Source organism: Malus domestica, chromosome 01 (genome assembly GCF_042453785.1).
Source record: "Malus domestica chromosome 01, GDT2T_hap1".
Taxonomy (NCBI): Eukaryota; Viridiplantae; Streptophyta; class Magnoliopsida; order Rosales; family Rosaceae; genus Malus; species Malus domestica.
The window spans coordinates 24,549,047-24,566,957 of NC_091661.1; the positions used below are offsets into that span (position 1 = coordinate 24,549,047).

Consider the following 17,911-nt stretch of genomic DNA (forward strand, 5'->3'; position numbering starts at 1 on the left):
TGCTGGTCAAAGAAACATCATTTACCGGAATACATTTACAAGTTACAAGCCAACAAAGGTGTGTCACAACAATCAAGTTTACATACATCAACACAGAAATACTAACACAACTATATTCATACAAAAGAAAAACAAACAACCAAAATTCAAAAGGGAAAAAGACGGGATCGTCACTCCCACGTAGAAAAAACTTGAGTGTAGCTGGGAATTTTCTGGCCTGCCTCTATCTTTGACTTGATGTGACAGATAGAGACAGGACGAAAAAATCCCCATTACATGCTAGAATCCCCGCTAGCTTGGGTACCTGTCACTACCACCTCTACGACTACCAGAAACTGAGGGAGGAGAGCCAGAACCGCCTTCAAAATCAACATCCGCATCATCACAAGACCAATCACTTGCCTTCTCACAACCTGATGATGTGGGATACGAATGCACATAATCCTCAAACTCACCACGCTTTTTCCCATCATAAGCCCCGGGAGACGCCACTGCGTCCGGCAGCGCTGCCTCACCCTCCAAGTACCTCACCACCTGCCTCATTGTGGGCCTTGCCTTGGGGGTATTATTTGAGCACATCAGCCCTAGCTTCAGCACCACCACAGCCTCCAGATCATCAAACTCAGCCCCCAATCTGGGGTCCACAACTTCAAGAATTGCACCAGCCTTCCACTTCTCCCAAACCCAATCAACCAGCATCAGCTCCTCCGGCAGGGCTTTTGGCTCAATGGGTCTCCTCCCACACACCAGCTCCAGCAGCAGAGCACCAAGAGCAAACACATCCGAGCTCGGAGTCGGTTTCCCGGTCCGAGTCAACTCGGGAGCGAGGTAACCCAGTGTCCCAACAACCCTAGTTGTTGTAGGGTTTGCTCCATGCTCATACAATTTAGCAAGACCGAAATCTCCAAGCCGTCCATTCATCTCAGAATCCAAAAGCACGTTTCCTGCTTTTATGTCCCTATGAATCACAGTCTGCTCCCAACCTTCGTGCAAATACAATAAGCCAGAAGCTACATTTTGAGCTATCTTGAACCTCTGTTCCCAGCTCAAAATTGCTTTCGGCTTCTCAAATAAGTACTTATCCAAGCTTCCATTAGGCATAAAATCATACACAAGCAACAAATCTCCGCGCCGGCGACACCACCCCAACAACTGCACTAAATTCCTGTGCCTGAGACGGCCAATGGTGGCGATTTCCGACACGAATTCCTGCAGACCCTGCCTCGACTCGTTCGAAATTCGCTTAACCGCCACTTGGGTTTCCGAATTCGGCAGTGTCCCTTTGTAAACCTTACCAAATCCACCAAACCCGATCACCTCTTTATCCCTGAACCCTCTGGTGGCCTGCTTGAGCTCATTGTATCTGAATCTATGAGGCCCAATGTCGAGCTCCCACGGCTCGATCACCTCAGCGTTCTTGATCCTGTGAACAATGTAGAAGCCCAATCCGGCGGCCAAGATAAAGAAAACAAGAACAGAAAGAGAAATGCCAACGATCAACGCTGATGAATGCTTCTTTTTCGGGCTTGGAAGTTTAGGCAGAGCTTCTAAATCCAGAGATTTGGCTTCTCCGTTCATCTTAAAGCTCCAACCGGAGACGTAGTGGGAGCTGGCGAGCATCCCGGTCGAAGCAGAGAACCCAACGTACATAAAATCTTCCAAAATTGGTGAAAGATCGACATCGAATGTTAAAATCGGGGATCTGGGTTTGATCGAATCGGGTGAAAGCATGACAGTGACTTGATTTTTCACCGAATCGTAATCGACCCAGGCCTGGATCGGCAGCCCACTCGTGAGATTGAGGTTCTCTTTCGTCGAATTTCCATTGCTGAAAAACCCGGCCGGGGTCGATTTGTTGGAAGCTAGGCTGTTGATATCGATTCCGACATGGTTGTCGTTGATGTCCCCGAATTCGAAGTCCTGGACCGTGTCGAATTCGACGGCAAAGATGTGGTTGGAGAAGTTGCCGACGACGGTGGCGTTGAGGATGCCGAGGTACTGGCTGGGAAGGGATCCCGGGAGCGACTTCGACGGCGAGATTATGAAGGCAAGGCCGTGGCCGCCGAGCTTTGGGTACTCCGGGACGATGGTGAAGACGAAGGAGGTGGAGAAGGAAAAGGCTTTGCCGTCGGTAGAGTTTTTGAATCGGACTGGGGCGGAGTAGAAGGCGTGGCCGAGGACTCTGAGAGTGTCGTTTGTGAGCTTTAGCATGCCATTGGGCTCGATTGATGCGACGCCGTTTAAACTCATGTTGCTGCTGTTGGAGACGCCATTGAAGCCGTTGAAGTTGAGCTCTTGGTCGAGCTGGGTTTTTGCTGGGTTTGGGAGGAAGAGGAGGAAAACCCAGCAAAGTATGAATCTTTGGAATCCCATAGGAAGTAAAGTTCGAGTCTTTGCTCGGTTTTGGTTAAGCAGATGGCAATGGAGTTTTCAGTATATTGTGCTGGATTACCTTGATATAGTGTCGGTGTGCTTGAAATTGTTTTCAATTAATCGATTTTTTTAGTGGTTTGCTTGGAAGGTTGTGGGGAAGGGAAGGGAAAGAGAATGAAGCAGGGGACTTCGGGGGTGGTGGGTTGGGAAAAAGGCATGTCTTTGGTATTTGATTTCGATATATGAGATGAGTGAGTGAGTAGGATTGAAGGCTACTGTACCACTTTAGGCCATTTGATGGGTTTGGATTTGGAACCACGCATTGATTCGCTTTCCAGAACTTTGTTTTCGAGTTTCTTGTTTTTGTCGAATTCTGAATGTGGTTTTGAGCTTTTGATTCACATGAGATTTTGTGTTCGATTGGTTACTAATATTTGACTTTTTGTTGCGTGGATCAGGTAAATTTGGTTGCTTTTGAGTTCATAATAATTTAGCTACTTGTATAGCTGTCTAATTATATTTTTCTTTACTTATGAGAGATATCAGGTTCAATTTTTAATATTATTGAATTTGAATCACATTATTACTAGTTCATGGTAATTTTTATGGAAAAAAAAAAAACTTAAACGGTAAGTTAAGCGCACATGATTAGAGAGTTCATTCATGCAACTAAGGTTATATATGCATAATACACAATTCACATTTAACTTTGTATTACACATGACACGTAAATTTGACTGCTTTTACGTTTATAATAATTTCAAGATTAGAATGTGTAAGTTGTAGGATTAGATAGTTGTATTTTGATCGTTATCAAGTTAGTATCATTTTTTGTAATTTTCTGTTATAGTTTTCATTCTGTGCTAAAAGTATATTTTATTAACAAAGATTCAATTATTTTAAAATTCAGTTATTATTTATTTCTTGAATTGTTCTCCCACATAAGCTTGATTGTAACTTGGTATATACCAAAAGAGTAGGTACAAATTCATCATTACTCGGGTGAAAACTTTGTATATAATCATGAAGATTATTAAGTTGCCAAATTACGATATCATAAAGTCGACCACCACTGAAACCTAGGCAGGTTGCATGGAATCATTCACGCAAGACCAATTTCTATATGAGTATGTTAGCAAGATCAAATTCTTAAGTCAAATTTTGACAAACAAATGATATGATTATCAATGGGCGGTAATTGTCCTGTCCCAACTGCAATACCACAACTTACAAATGGAATTGGATCCCATTTATATTTATTTTGTGGGATCATAGGGATCTTCACATCTTAATCATTCATCGTGTATCGTGCAGATATAAATCATTTGATTTTTTTTTATAGGAACTGTAACGAAAAACTCACGGTATTGTTCATTTTAACGAAAAACCACATTTTTACACTAAAAAGTCAATCATGGTATTATTCACTTTACCCTTTATTTTGTCTTTATTGTTAAAACTCAAAGTTTTCAAATCCTTTTTATTAGTTTTTTTTTATTTAAAATTAAACATAAATAGTATCTAAATAAAACTGACCGCACGATATACGATGAACAGCTAAAATGTGAAAATCCTTATAATCCACACAAAGTGGATCCGAAGAGGATCCTCTTCCCTTGCAAATTCACAAAACGATGTTTGATCTTTGTCAACTGTCAAATTAAATAAAAGGAAAACCACAAACTTTTGTTTCACATGTTTATATATTTCATGGTGATGGTGGTGGCGCACTATCGCGCGTGCTCTTTTATTTGCGTTTTTTGTGTTGGAATAAATCAAGTAATAAAGCAATTGTTTTCGTATTTTTGTGTACAAAATAAGGATATATAGTTCAACTAGAGATTCTCAACGGCTTTTGCAAGTTTTACGAGAGAGAAAAAAGAAGAGGATATCAGTTTTGGTCTTAAGCGAATTAGAGTTAGAGCATGTGTAGTTTGATTGCATTTAGACGTGCAACATCGTAATAATATTAATCGAATATTTGTTATTATTTACACGAATTCAGTGCAGATACATACTTGACAATTTAAACTGATTGATCTCTAAGTACTAAAAAAACATTGAATATTGATGTCATGTCACACCCCATAATGCATTGGGTAGGCCGTATGACATTAATACCGCTAGGGCAAATATGCCTTCTAAATTTATTCATAAAAACAAATAAGAAAGATTCGTACAGATAAAATGAAGACAAAATCTGCATATATAAATGTACATACAGCGATATGTAATATTCATGCCCAGCAAAGCATAAAGAACAATAGGTGGCCAAGCCAACAACGACCCATGAGAGACAATAGTCGCCCAGGTAGAACATCCATTCAATGTTTCTTGACCTATTTGTATCTAGGGCTAAGATTTGGTGGATACATGCATGCATGTAGGAACTCATTGGCATTGCACTTGAGCGCAGTGGCTATATATGTTGGTATGATTTTATACCACCCAATTTCAACCACATGTTATTTGTGATTCCAATTGAAAAGTGTTATGATTTGGTTTGAATCAATGTCCCAACAGAACCGAAAGTGATATATGCAATGTCAAGTTGGAAAATAGCTAGGATTCTTTGCTTTGATAATCTAATTGAGTACTTTTTCTTTTGTTTTTTAACGAGTGTCGTCTATAAGATTTGGACTAGAAACGGATCCAATTACAGATATTAGAACCGTCGTCTGAGTCTTTTAGGTCATAAGATTACTGATGAGATTAAACTATGGGTTAGGTTGATTATTAGAGATGTTTTCTAATATGGGGTCAGTTGGAGCATAACCTAGTCCTGGTTGTCGGGTCTGATTTGAACTCGATCCTCTCTCAACAAAACAGAAATTAAAAGTCATTAGACCAATCCTGATGCTTAAATACAAAAACTAAACCAAATCTGAGGTGAAATCATGAAATTCATTTTAGAATGATAAATCAATCTATAATAGTTTATTTTTTATATCATCCATCTAATCATATTAGTCTCACTTAATGTGTCAAATATGTTAATTCTCTATGTTTAAAAAAGGATGAGGATGAGTGTTATGCATTCTATATACAGTCTTACTCCGAATGTTTATCAAACAAAAACCGCTTAACATTGTAAACAAAGAAAAAAAAATGAATAGAAGATCAATTATTCTCTTTATTATCAACTAGGACAGGTCAAGCCACTTAATACTACGGTCTAATAGTATTTCTCTTCACTGGTAAGTAAGAGGTCTTAGGTTCGATTCTCACTATAGGCGAATTTGAACCACATTATTGCTAGCCCATTGTAAGGTTAAGCCCGCCTCCTCCCTTTAGTGTAGATAATAACGTTTGTTAAAAAAATAAAAAAACTAGGATAGGTCAAGGAGGAGTGAGGATCCCGGAGATCCTCCTTAAGAGGATTCTGGAGAACCTCAAATCACATCCGTTCATCGTGTTAGGCCATCTCCAACCGAAGGCTGGCCAGAAGGCTTGTTTTAGCCCTCTGGCCCTCAAAGAAATTAATATTTTAATGAACAGTACAATGTCATATTTCCTACCATCTCCAACTGAGGGCTAAAATATCCCAAAAAAAAGACATCTCCAATCGAGGGTCAAACATAATTTATTATTTAAAAACTACAACTTAAATTCAAATCCAACGACTAAGTGACGTAAGCATGACATCAGCTAGCCTTTGGATTTGAATATTTTTGGGCTATAAACATGGTGGATATTGGGCTATAATTCACACACCTTTGAATTCAATCTATTTCAATTCACACTACTACAAAAGGGGGTTATAGTGTCAGAGGGTGGTGTCGCTTTAATCTAATATAGTGGCGGATTAGGCAGTTGCGACACTAATTGAACATGACGTCGGATTTACTGTTGCTTATAAGCGTCATAAAATGTTTATGTCGCTTTTAAACCGACGTAAACATACATTTTAATAATTTTTAAATACTATTGTCGCTTTTAAACCGACGTAAACATTATTTTAATAATTTTTAAATACTAGTGTCGCTTTTAAGCAACATAACTTATATATATATATATATATATATTAAATTATATATATATTAAATTAAATTTTATATCCCTAAAAACTATAATAATTATATAAATATATATATTAAATTAAATTTTAAAAAATTGGTGATCATTGGATTGGCTTAAATATACATACGATTCAATTTCTTAAGTGTTATACATACAAAATAAATAAATTTAAATCTACTTAATATATATATATACACACACACCATTGAACTTGATTGGATACGAATTCTATGAAACTAATTTTGACAATTATAAACGAAAAATCACGATTTAACGGTTATTTTAACTCCGATTTTGATGATTTTTTACAGCTACACTCCTTGACCCTATATGAATACAATGAATGGATTCGATCTTCAAATTAAAATATTTACACAAGTGGATACCACAAAATCTTATGTTATACTTATTGAAAGTATAAATAAACTCTAAGTGTTAGTCAATCTATTGTTTTGATGGGATACGAATTCTCCGAAACAAATTTCAACGATCCCAACCGTCAAACTTGTTTGCATATGCTTCGAGATCACATCAGCAAAAAATCACAAAAAACAAACATTCAGAGATCAAGTAACGGGACAAAGCTTTTCAACGGTTATAAACGAAAAATCACGATTTAACGGTTATTTTAACTCCGATTTTGATGATTTTTTACAGCTACATTCCTTGACCCTATATGAATACAATGCATGAATTCGATCTTCAAATTAAAATATTTACAAAAGTGGATACCACAAAATCTTATGTTATACTTAATGAAAGTAAAATAAACTCTAAGTGTTAGTCAATCTATTGTTTTGATGGGATACGAATTCTCCGAAACTAATTTCAACGATCCCAACCGTCAAACTTGTTTCCATATGCTTCGAGATTACATCAACAAAAAATCACAAAAAACAAACATTCAGATATCAAGTAACGGGACAAAGCTTTTCGACGGTTATAAACGAAAAATCACGATTTAACGGTTATTTTAACTCTGATTTTGATGATTTTTTACAGCTACACTCCTTGACCTTATATGAATACAATGAATGAATTCAATCTTCAAATTAAAATATTTACACAAGTGGATACCACAAAATCTTATGTTATACTTAATGAAAGTATAAATAAACTCTAAGTGTTAGTCAATCTATTGTTTTGATGGGATACGAATTCTCCGAAACAAATTTCAACGATCCCAACCGTCAAACTGGTTTGCATATGCTTCGAGATCACATCAGCAAAAAATCACAAAAAACAAACATTCAGAGATCAAGTAACAGGATAAAGCTTTTCGACGGTTATAAACAAAAAATCACGATTTAACGGTTATTTTAACTCCGATTTTGATGATTTTTTACAGCTACACTCCTTGACCCTATATGAATACAATGAATGAATTCGATCTTCAATTTAAAATATTTACACAAGTGGATACCACAAAACTTTATGTTATACTTAATAAAAGTATAAATAAACTCTAAGTGTTAGTCAAGCTATTGTTTTGATGGGATACGAATTCTCCGAAACAAATTTCAACGATCCCAACCGTCAAACTTGTTTGCATATGCTTCGAGATCACATCAGCAAAAAATCACAAAAAACAAACATTCAGAGATCAAGTAACGGGACAAAGTTTTTCGACGGTTATAAACGAAAAATCATGATTTAATGGTTATTTTAACTCCGATTTTGATGATTTTTTACAGCTACACTCCTTGACATAGATTAGTAGTGTATGTATTATTTTTTTATTAGGCTCTTATCTTCGAGTGTAGTTATAGTACTTAAACGACAAATGTATTATTTTTTTATTAGGCTCTTATATAAGATAAAATAACTGATTATATTTTAGGAGAAACTTAATATTAGTCCAATTTTATGAGCCATTATTAGTTATAATCCAATTTTGTTTAATTTTTGGGTTAGGTCTAGTGATTCATTGTCCACATAATCTTATTTGTATTCTCTTGCCAAATTTACCCTTAAATTGACCAATTAAGTAATTACTGTTTTTAAGTTTGTGATTAATGTTAATCTTATCCTTAATTATAGGATTAGGGATTTAAATCTCCTTTTTTCTTCTTCTTCTTCCCCAAACCGTTCATTCTCTTTTCTTGTTTCTCCCTCACAGTATCTTTCTCTTCCTGCGTTATTTTGCCCAGTAATGTTCTTCCATAATATTTTTCTTCTCCTCCTCCTTCCATAAGGATGATCAATATACATTTGATTGGTTTTTTTTTATTTATTTTTTTAAAGAAATTGCATTAGTCAATCTTGTGTTTTGGGTTCTTCGTCTCATTTTTTTTTTGGCTTCATTCTCCTTTTTATATTTTTTTGAACTTTGAAGTTCTATCGAATTAGCATTTTCTCTAGTGTTTCCTCCCTCAATATCATTTTTCTTCACGATTTTTTGTTTTGTTTGTATCTACCTATATCACTGGTCATTTTTAAAATCTTTTTATATTATACTGTGTGCATGTATCATGAATAATTGTATTTATCTACCTATATATATAACATATTTTGTTGATAATCTATCTAAGATTAATTGTGTTATCTACCTATACAATATGTTTTTGTTCATAGTCTATATGTATCACAAATTATTTTGTATTATCTATCTATACAATAGGTTTTTGTTCATAGTCTACCTCTATCATAAATTCTACCTACATCACAAATTTTTTATTTATTTTTTATCTACCTCTGGCAACTGGCAATGTTTCTTTTGATTTTTTGATAAACTGGTAAGATTAGTAATAATGTGTTTTTAATTAGAAAACGGGTAGATAAAGGTATTTGAAGATTCAAATTTTAAAAATTCAAATTTAAAGAATTTTCCCGGTTTTTTTTGCACGGGGAAATGGGTTGGACGAGCTCTTGCAGACTGTGTCAGAGTTGGCGTCGGATTTAACCGACGCAAACTCTCATTATTTCGACGCTACACAAATTTATCAAGCTAACGTCGGTTTTATTCGACGCAACCCTCTCAGTCAAAAAAATGTCAGACCTTTCAGTCAAAAGTGTGCCAGGCAGGTCGTGTCAGACCTAGTGTCAGTTTGAACCGACGCAAAGTCATCATATTTCGACGCAAGCAATTTTTATCATTTGTCAGATATTACGTCGGTTTTGACCGACGTAGGGTGTTCATTGTTCAACACAAGTTGTAGCTACTGTCGGTATTAACCGACACTAAGTTTTTATCCATATTTAAACCTCGTCTTTCCCAGTACTTCTGCGCTTCCATTTCTCTGCTATATTTCTCCTCTGGTTTACTCATTCTCCTTCTCTTTCTCCCATTACAACATTACTCTTTCCTCCATTTAAGCCATACCCCTGCCTCTCCAACTTCCAACTGCTGTGACTATTAACCCCAAAACCCTAACTCCGCTATTTCTCCGCCTAGTGCTCCAATGGCCTCTCGCTGCAGATCTTTCTCGAAGCCGGCTTTCTCTCTTCTCAAATCTGCCGTCAACAAACCAGTGTTCAAGGCCACTCCCATGTCTTCTCTCCCCTCCACCCGCCTGTCAATCAATCTCTCAAGGTACGCAAAGCCCTTCAAACCTGTAAAATTCTCAGTCTTTTGGGAAATTTTCAATTGGTCATTGTCGAATTTTTGGATTTCAGGTCGTTTTCTCAATTGCGTTTTTCCTCAAATAAGCAAAGCTCTTGACATTTTTTTCCGATATTTTTGAATTTCAAGCCGATTCCGCAGTTGGGTTGTCTACAATCTCTGCTTCCGCAGTGGCAAGAATTTGAATGTATTGTCCATTTTGAAGAATTGTATCTAATTTTAAATAAATGTGGAGGATGAATTTTTGTAAATTATATGGAATGTTAGATGTAAAACATTTGTATATTATGGCACTATTTTTCTTTTGAATTATTTGAATTATTTTTATTATTGTTTGTTTTGGCCTAAAATTGAAATTTATTATTTCGATTATATAATTTTTTTGAGTTATAATTATTTGAGAACGAATACAGAAACAAATTTCGACTTTTTTTTATTATTATTATCAAAGGTGGTGTCGCTTTAAACCGTCACTAGTTTGCATATTTTATTTATTTAATTGTTCTCTAACGTCGCTTTAAACCGTCACTAGTTTGCGTATTTTATTTATATAATTGTTATCTAACGTCACTTTAAACCGACGTTAACATCAGCGTCGCTTTAAACCGACGCTGCTTAGTGGCGGATTAAGCGAACAAAGCGACACTGAAGCCCTTTAGTGACGGTAGCAATGGCGTCGCTATTTCAATTCGACATTGCAGTGTTTTATGTCGGATTTATGCCAAATTTCCGACAGAAATCAGGTTTCTTGTCGGTTTTTGGTCCATCGGTGATAGCCTATATTGTAGTAGTGTCAAGTTTGCAATGAATTCCAACTTTGGATCTTCTTCGGATTCCAACTGGGGGTCCTCATCCAATTCCAAATTAGAAGAAAAATGGGCGCAGATGAGACGAGAAGATGAGGAGTATGATGAAGAAGATGAAGCATGGTGCAACACACAATATGTGGCAGCCATAGTTGCGGCCATGGTGTGTCAGCCAACTGAGGAATAACCTCAATGGGGTGGCTCTATTGCTGGTTGCTCTTACAAACCATGAAACATAGCGATGACACATGCCAATCTGATGAACTACTTCAACCCCAACTCGATGTACACAGAAGAGGATTTTAAACGTCGCTTCCGGATGAGACGTGATGTCTTCGAGCGTTTACTCCGTGATGTCCAGCAGGTCAATCCATACTTTTGATAAAAGAAGGACAGAGCAGGCCGTCCTGGTTTCTCATCTCATCAGAAGGCTACTATTGCACTCCAAATAATGGCTTATGGCTCCCTAGCTGATTCGATGGATGAAACACATGGTTTGTTTGAGTCTACATGCCTTGATACTTTTGCTGAATTCTGTGACACAATTGTTCAGCTTTACAAAGACGAGCACTTCCGCGAGCCAAATCAAGAAAATCTGGATCAGCTCATTTGCAAAGCTGAGGACTGTGGGTGTTTGGGCATGATAGGGTCATTAGACTGTATGCATTGGGATTGGAAGAATTGTCCGACCGAATGGCAAAGAGGCTTCAGCGGAAGGTTGAGAAAGCCAACTGTTGTGTTAGAGACAATTGCCTCATATGACACATGGATCTAGCATGCTTTCTTTGAAGCCCTTGGATGCCAAAATGACATTACAGTTCTTGGGTGTTCACCCCTCTTCAATAGCCTAACGGAAGGTAAAGCACCTCAACTTGACTACTACATCAACGACCGATAGTACAATATGGGGTATTACTTGGCAAATGGCATCTACCCAAAGTGGGCGACACTTGTCCAAGCAATTCCAAACTTTGCGAATGACGCCGAAAAGTTGTTTACCTTACACCAAGAGGCATACTGGAAAGATGTTGAGAGAGTTTTTGGTATTTTACAAGCACTGTGGAAGGTCATCAGCGAACCGACAAGAGGGTGGAGTCGAGAAAATTTGGACTCCATCATGATGTCTTGCATCATATTACACAACATGATTGTGGAGGATGAGTGAGATGGGTATATTGATGGAGAGTCCGATGACGACCAAGATGATCCAAATAGGTCAAGAAGGGCTCGTGCAAAAATATATGATAGGCCTAATTTGCCTTTCTATCCAAGAACTGGTAGTATCTCTTTAAGTGAGTACATGAGGTGCTATAAAATGATACGTTCCCGTGCCACAAACAAGTACCTACAACAGGATCTTGTTGCACATTTTTGGGCCAAAAGAAGCATGGGGTACGTGTTTAAGTTTTATGTTGTTAAATGTTTTTAAAAATGTTATTTAAGTTTCATGTTGTTAAATGTTTTATGTTGTTTAATGTTATTGTTGACCCTAAAAACTACCAAGCCTACGTGGCGCGCAGGCCGAGTAATTAATAAGCTAACTACGTCATTCGGTTGTGTGTGGGGCGTGCCAACTCGTCGACCGAGCTCGGCCGAGGAGTAAAATTTGTTGATGTTGCTTTGGGTGCACTGCTGACTTCTGAATCTTGCGATTGCGGCCGAGGAAGGAACACGTCTCGGCCTTCGGGTTCTAGAGAAGATAAGGCTGCTAGTTCTGCGAAGTTCAATATCAAATTCAGCTTTCAATGTGCCGAATGTAGTAACTTGTAACACCTCAATTCGCCGAGAAGGCTAATGAGATGACCTCGACTAATAAGGATTAGGAAATCCTTCTCGACCGAGACTTGGATAGGTAACCAACCGTTCTTGTCGCAGTGCTGTTGATGCCAACATAAGATGCTGCGAGATCGGCTGACTCTACGGTGACAGAGTTATCTATGTTGACTTAAGATATCACCGATTGCTTTCACAGTGCTGTTGATGCCAACGGAAGATGTGTCAGTGAATAACAGAAAATAAAAAAATCTCAAGTTGTTGAGAAAGTTTGCATAGGGCATTTGTGTGTTGAATTAGAGGTCCTTCTTCCGTTGCTATTGCATCTGTATTTATAGGACTGATGTACTTGCTTGGCACGGCCTAATTCTCAAGTAGAGTCCTATTTCAAATTCCCATGTATCTGACGTGACTTGGATAACCTTCTGTAAACAACCACCAATTATATATATATATATATATATATATATATATATAGTTTGCACTTTCCCCATGGCATGCAGGCTGCCAAAAAGTACGGCCACCACCAAATATATATATATATATATCTATTAGTCATTCCCGCGGCAAGTCTACCACATCCATCACCAAGTAAAAAGTAGCCTAGTCTACCTAGGTTTCCTATAATTTAAACTCATCCCTGCATGCATCTTGATGGCTGTCATTTAAATCCAATCCCATCCACACATTCACACGCCAGTTGTGCTGTCATACTTCAAGATATATATCTCATAATAAATCATTATTAAAAGATAATTATGATAAAAATCATAACTTTAAAAATCATTATCTTTTAATAATGACCTTTATTTCTTGATCCAACAGTCAGGAGCTATGTTCACTCAACGGCCTTGATTTCACAGGCTGATGGTATAATTTTGGGTCCAAACATTGCCCCCCAATTTCCTTGAGCTTCGGCTCGTAAGCCGAATGGTTAAGGAAATTAACTGTTCGTAGCCAACAACGTTTCGTCGTATTACCGAAAAAGAAACTTTGTTCTTCGGCAATAACATGTATGATCTGCCAACGGTGCGGCCTTCCTCGACTGCCACAACTCCATACCAAGCTCGGCAACTTTGCTAGGAGGTCGAGAAAATTGGGGTCGAGGGTAAATCGGGCTTAGGCCAGAAAAACTACACCAAGGTCGAGAAGAATTTTCCTGACAGCTCGGCCTGCATATATATATATATATATACACACACACACACACTGAGCCGAGGTTGAGAAGCTCAGAACAAAGGCAACTAGAAACAAAGTGAACCCTGTTGAGCTCGACAAACAGCCAAGGCTATTCCACCGAATGGGTTATGATAATATCACTTGGGCCGAAGATAAATTACTTCGACGACCTGTTTTCTCAAGTTTCTTGGTGAGAGACATAAGACCGAAGAATATATGTCATCGAGCCCGACAAACCAACTTCGGCCAAATAAAAATTCACGTCCTTTAATATCCTTAACCACTACGCTATGGGCATGACACCAGTGCAGAGCCTTGCTATCCAAATACCTCGACGCCATACAAAATTCCTTGAGCCAAATATTAGTTACGTAATCACTACTTAGACCAAGCCTTTATGTTGGCACTCTTTTCCCGATTTCTATCAATATGCATGATTTTACGAATAGCATCTTGATTCTCTCGATTGTTAACAACTTGGAATAAGATATATTACCATCATGCGGCCGCCAAGTGGTTGAGAAATAAATGGGCTTCCGCGCTCACATCCTGAAAACCATCATGCTTATCAAGTAGCTTCGTGGAACCCAAGGTCCACTTGAAGCCAAAAATCATTTGATTCCTCAACAAGTCTGTAGCTCACGGATCCTAATCTCTCTGAAGAGACTCCATCCTATAAATGTCATACTCCACCGAGCATGCACATAATATTTGCTCACTGAGCACGAACACAACTCGGCATGCCATTTTTTGTATTGCCGACACACATTCTGACAAAACTTGAAAGCAAATCACCCTTCCTCACTAGCCTGGTACATATCCATAGGCTGAAACCTATATCTTATCAAATATCCATCTTTTTCTTTTCTTTTTTCACTTCTCCCAAAAAGAAAATGGTAAAACCACTTTTGTTGAAAGAGTCTGCCATCACTAGGAAAAAACGTAGCATGCATGCATTCAAGGGGCTGCAACATTGGCAATCGAACCCACTTGTCCCAATCACTGTTAAGCTGGATGGTAAAACCACTTCTTCTTTTTACTGACCAAGGCCAAAACCAGCCTCGCCAAGTGAGGGTTATGCTACACGAAGACCTACCACCCACCTAGCATGGGTGGCCTTCTGCAAATAACGTTTCCTCGACTCGGCGTGTTTGCCGAGCTCGGCTAAAAACAACTTTTAAATTGATCACACCATCTTTTGGATTGTTGTATTCCTTATCGCCCCCCTCATTCTTATGCATCGGCCTGAAAGGCCGAATGGTTAAGAAAATAATTTTTTAGCAAAAGAAATTGAGAACGGTTCAATCGTAATCAGGAGGAGGCCAACGATGCTTTATTCTAAGCCGAGATCTTTTTACATCAAAAATTTACTTTGAGATTTTTCAAAGCCGAATAAAAGACCATCTGCAAATATGTTCGGCTTGATAAAAGATTTTTTATCATCGCCCGCCGAATGTGTCGAACAATTATTATGCCCCATAGGCATAATAATTTTTCCAATTTTGGCTTTTAACTTGAACAACTTAGCCGAACGGGATTTCTCCATATCGGCTTTATCACCAATAATCATATCAATTGGTGTGATTTTTTCTGCTAGGCCTATGTCTTCAATTACCATATCGATTGATGTGATTTTATGGTTTGAAGCCGTGTATCGGTCTTGTTTGTCATTGGAACACTCCTCTGACGAATCATTTTCTGAGTCAATTTTTGGCTCAGAAACTTGCACTTTTCCTTCTAGGCCTACCACACTTTCAGTCTTGATCGAAAAAATAGGTGGCCTTTGTTCTTCGGCCAAATTAACAATTTTCTTAGGCCGAATATTGGTTGTGGCCGGAGTGGAAATTTTCCCCCCAGCCTCTTGCCTTTCAGAAATTCTTCCCAATCTCTCGAGAAGTTGTTTTTGCTTCTTTAATAGGCGATGACACTCATCCCATGAAGCCTGATCGAGATAGATCATGTGAACTTCGTAGTTTTAGCACTGTGTCCCACTGGGCGTGCCAAAATGTTGACCCTAAAAACTACTAAGCCTACGTGGCACGTAGGCCGAGTAATTAATAAGCTAACTACGTCATTCGATTGTGTGCGGGGCGTGCCAACTCGTCGGCCGAGCTCAGCCGAGAAGTAAAATTTGTTGATGTTGCGTTGGGTGCGCTGTTGACTTCTGAATCTTGCGACTACGGCCGAGGAAGGAACACGTCTCGGCCTTCGGGTTCTAGAGCCTGAAGACAAGGCTGCTAGTTCTGCGAAGTTCAATATCAAATTCGGCTTTCAATGTGCCGAATGTAGTAACTTGTAACACCTCACTTCGCCGAGAAGGCTAATGAGATGACCTCGACCAATAAGGATTCGGAAATCCTTCTCGACCGACACTTGGATAGGTAACCAACCGTCATCGCCGCAGTGCTGTTGATGCCAACGGAAGATGCTGCGAGATCGGCTAACTCTACGGTGACAGAGCTATCTATGCCGACTTAAGATATCACCGGTTGCTTTCACAGTGCTGTTGATGCCAACGGAAGATGTGTCAGCGAAAAAGAGAAAATAAAAAAATCTTAAGTTGTTGAGAGAGTTTGCGCAGGGCAGTTGTGTGTTGAATTGGAGGTCCTTCTTCCGTTGCTATTGCATCTGTATTTATAGGACTGATGTACTTGCTTGGCACGGCCTAATTCTCAAGTAGAGTCCTATTTCAAATTCCCATGTATCTGACGTGACTTGGATAACCTTCTGTAAACAACCACCAATTATATATATATATATATATATAGTTTGCACTTTCCCCATGGCATGCAGGCTGCCAAAAAGTACGGCCACCATCAAATATATATATATATATATATATATATATATATATATTAGTCATTCCCACGACAAGTCTACCACATCCATCACCAAGTAAAAAGCAACCTAGTCTACCTAGGTTTCCTATACTTTAAACTCATCCCTACATGCATCTTGATGGCTGTCACTTAAATCCAATCCCATCCACACATTCACACGCCAGTTGTGCTGTCATACTTCAAGATATATATCTCATAATAAATCATTATTAAAAGATAATTATGATAAAAATCATAACTTTAAAAATCATTATCTTTTAATAATGACCTTTATTTCTTGATCCAACAGCCAGGAGCTATGTTCACTCAACGACCTTGATTTCACAGGCCGATGGTATAAATTTGGGTCCAAACAGTTATATAATGTTGTTTAATATTGTTTAATGTTGTTTCATGTTACTTAATGTTATGTAATGTTTAATGGTTTAAGAAGTTATAGGGAAAAAACAAAAGAATTTTTACAATTTTTAAAACAAATTTTGTAAAAAAAAAATTCAAAAATAAGCCCATGAGCCCTTTGGCTTGGCCCTCGGTTGGAGACGGTTTTCGGACAATTTTCAGCACTCTGGCCCTCTAGACCCTTCGGTTGGAGATGGCCTTAGAAATCATTGTAAAATTTTTAATTTAGAATTGAATATAAACAGTACCAGACGAAACTGACCGCACGATGTACGATAAATGGATGTGATTGGAGGATCTCCAAATTTTTACAAAGAGGATCCGGTAAGGATCCTCTCTTGTCAAGGAGACCCAAAAAGAATGGAACGCCATAGGATAGGTCCATCCAGAAGGTAGGTACCCTTATTCTCCCGTACCAAACTCATTCGTCATGGATATGGAGATAAGGTCCAATTAACACAAGTTGTGAGGAAAACGGCTAAACAAATTTCAATCGTATTCATAATGAATTCAAGAAAATGCTGGAGAATCTTTTAGTTTCTTCTCGACATACGTCTGCAGTGTTTCCATTTGAAATCACATTTTATTTTCGTTTTGCATTTTCAGTGCCATGGTCGTAATTGGACTACTAGATTGAATACTACTTTAACAAAAGTTAATACGACCAATGAGCTCAACCACTGTATACTTACGACTATGATGGCATCTGAAGTCACCCAGATGCTTAAATAATCTGTTAGAGATTATATATGTTTTGTTAAAACTATATATGTAGTTTTCTAACGATAGAGAGCTTTAATAACACAAATCAAATTTATTAGAGGTGTCAAATGGGTGCATATTCTTTGGTGACCAATTTCTTGATATGGAGAGAAATTCCACAATCAACAAATGAGATAAAACCTCTACATGGGTACGTACCACACAAAAGAACTAAAAGCAAACGGCATAATCGATCA

The 17,911-nt window shown here is 38.0% G+C and overlaps 1 protein-coding gene across 1 annotated transcript; it reads right to left on the bottom strand.

The window, feature by feature from the left end:
- On the bottom strand, positions 1 to 2,830 carry LOC103416069 (L-type lectin-domain containing receptor kinase S.4-like). Its single transcript, XM_008354342.4, has one exon. It carries the CDS (start codon positions 2,371 to 2,373, stop codon positions 292 to 294), a length of 2,082 nt encoding a protein of 693 aa, XP_008352564.1. The 5' UTR covers positions 2,374 to 2,830; the 3' UTR covers positions 1 to 291.
- Positions 2,831 to 17,911: the final 15,081 nt, after the last annotated feature.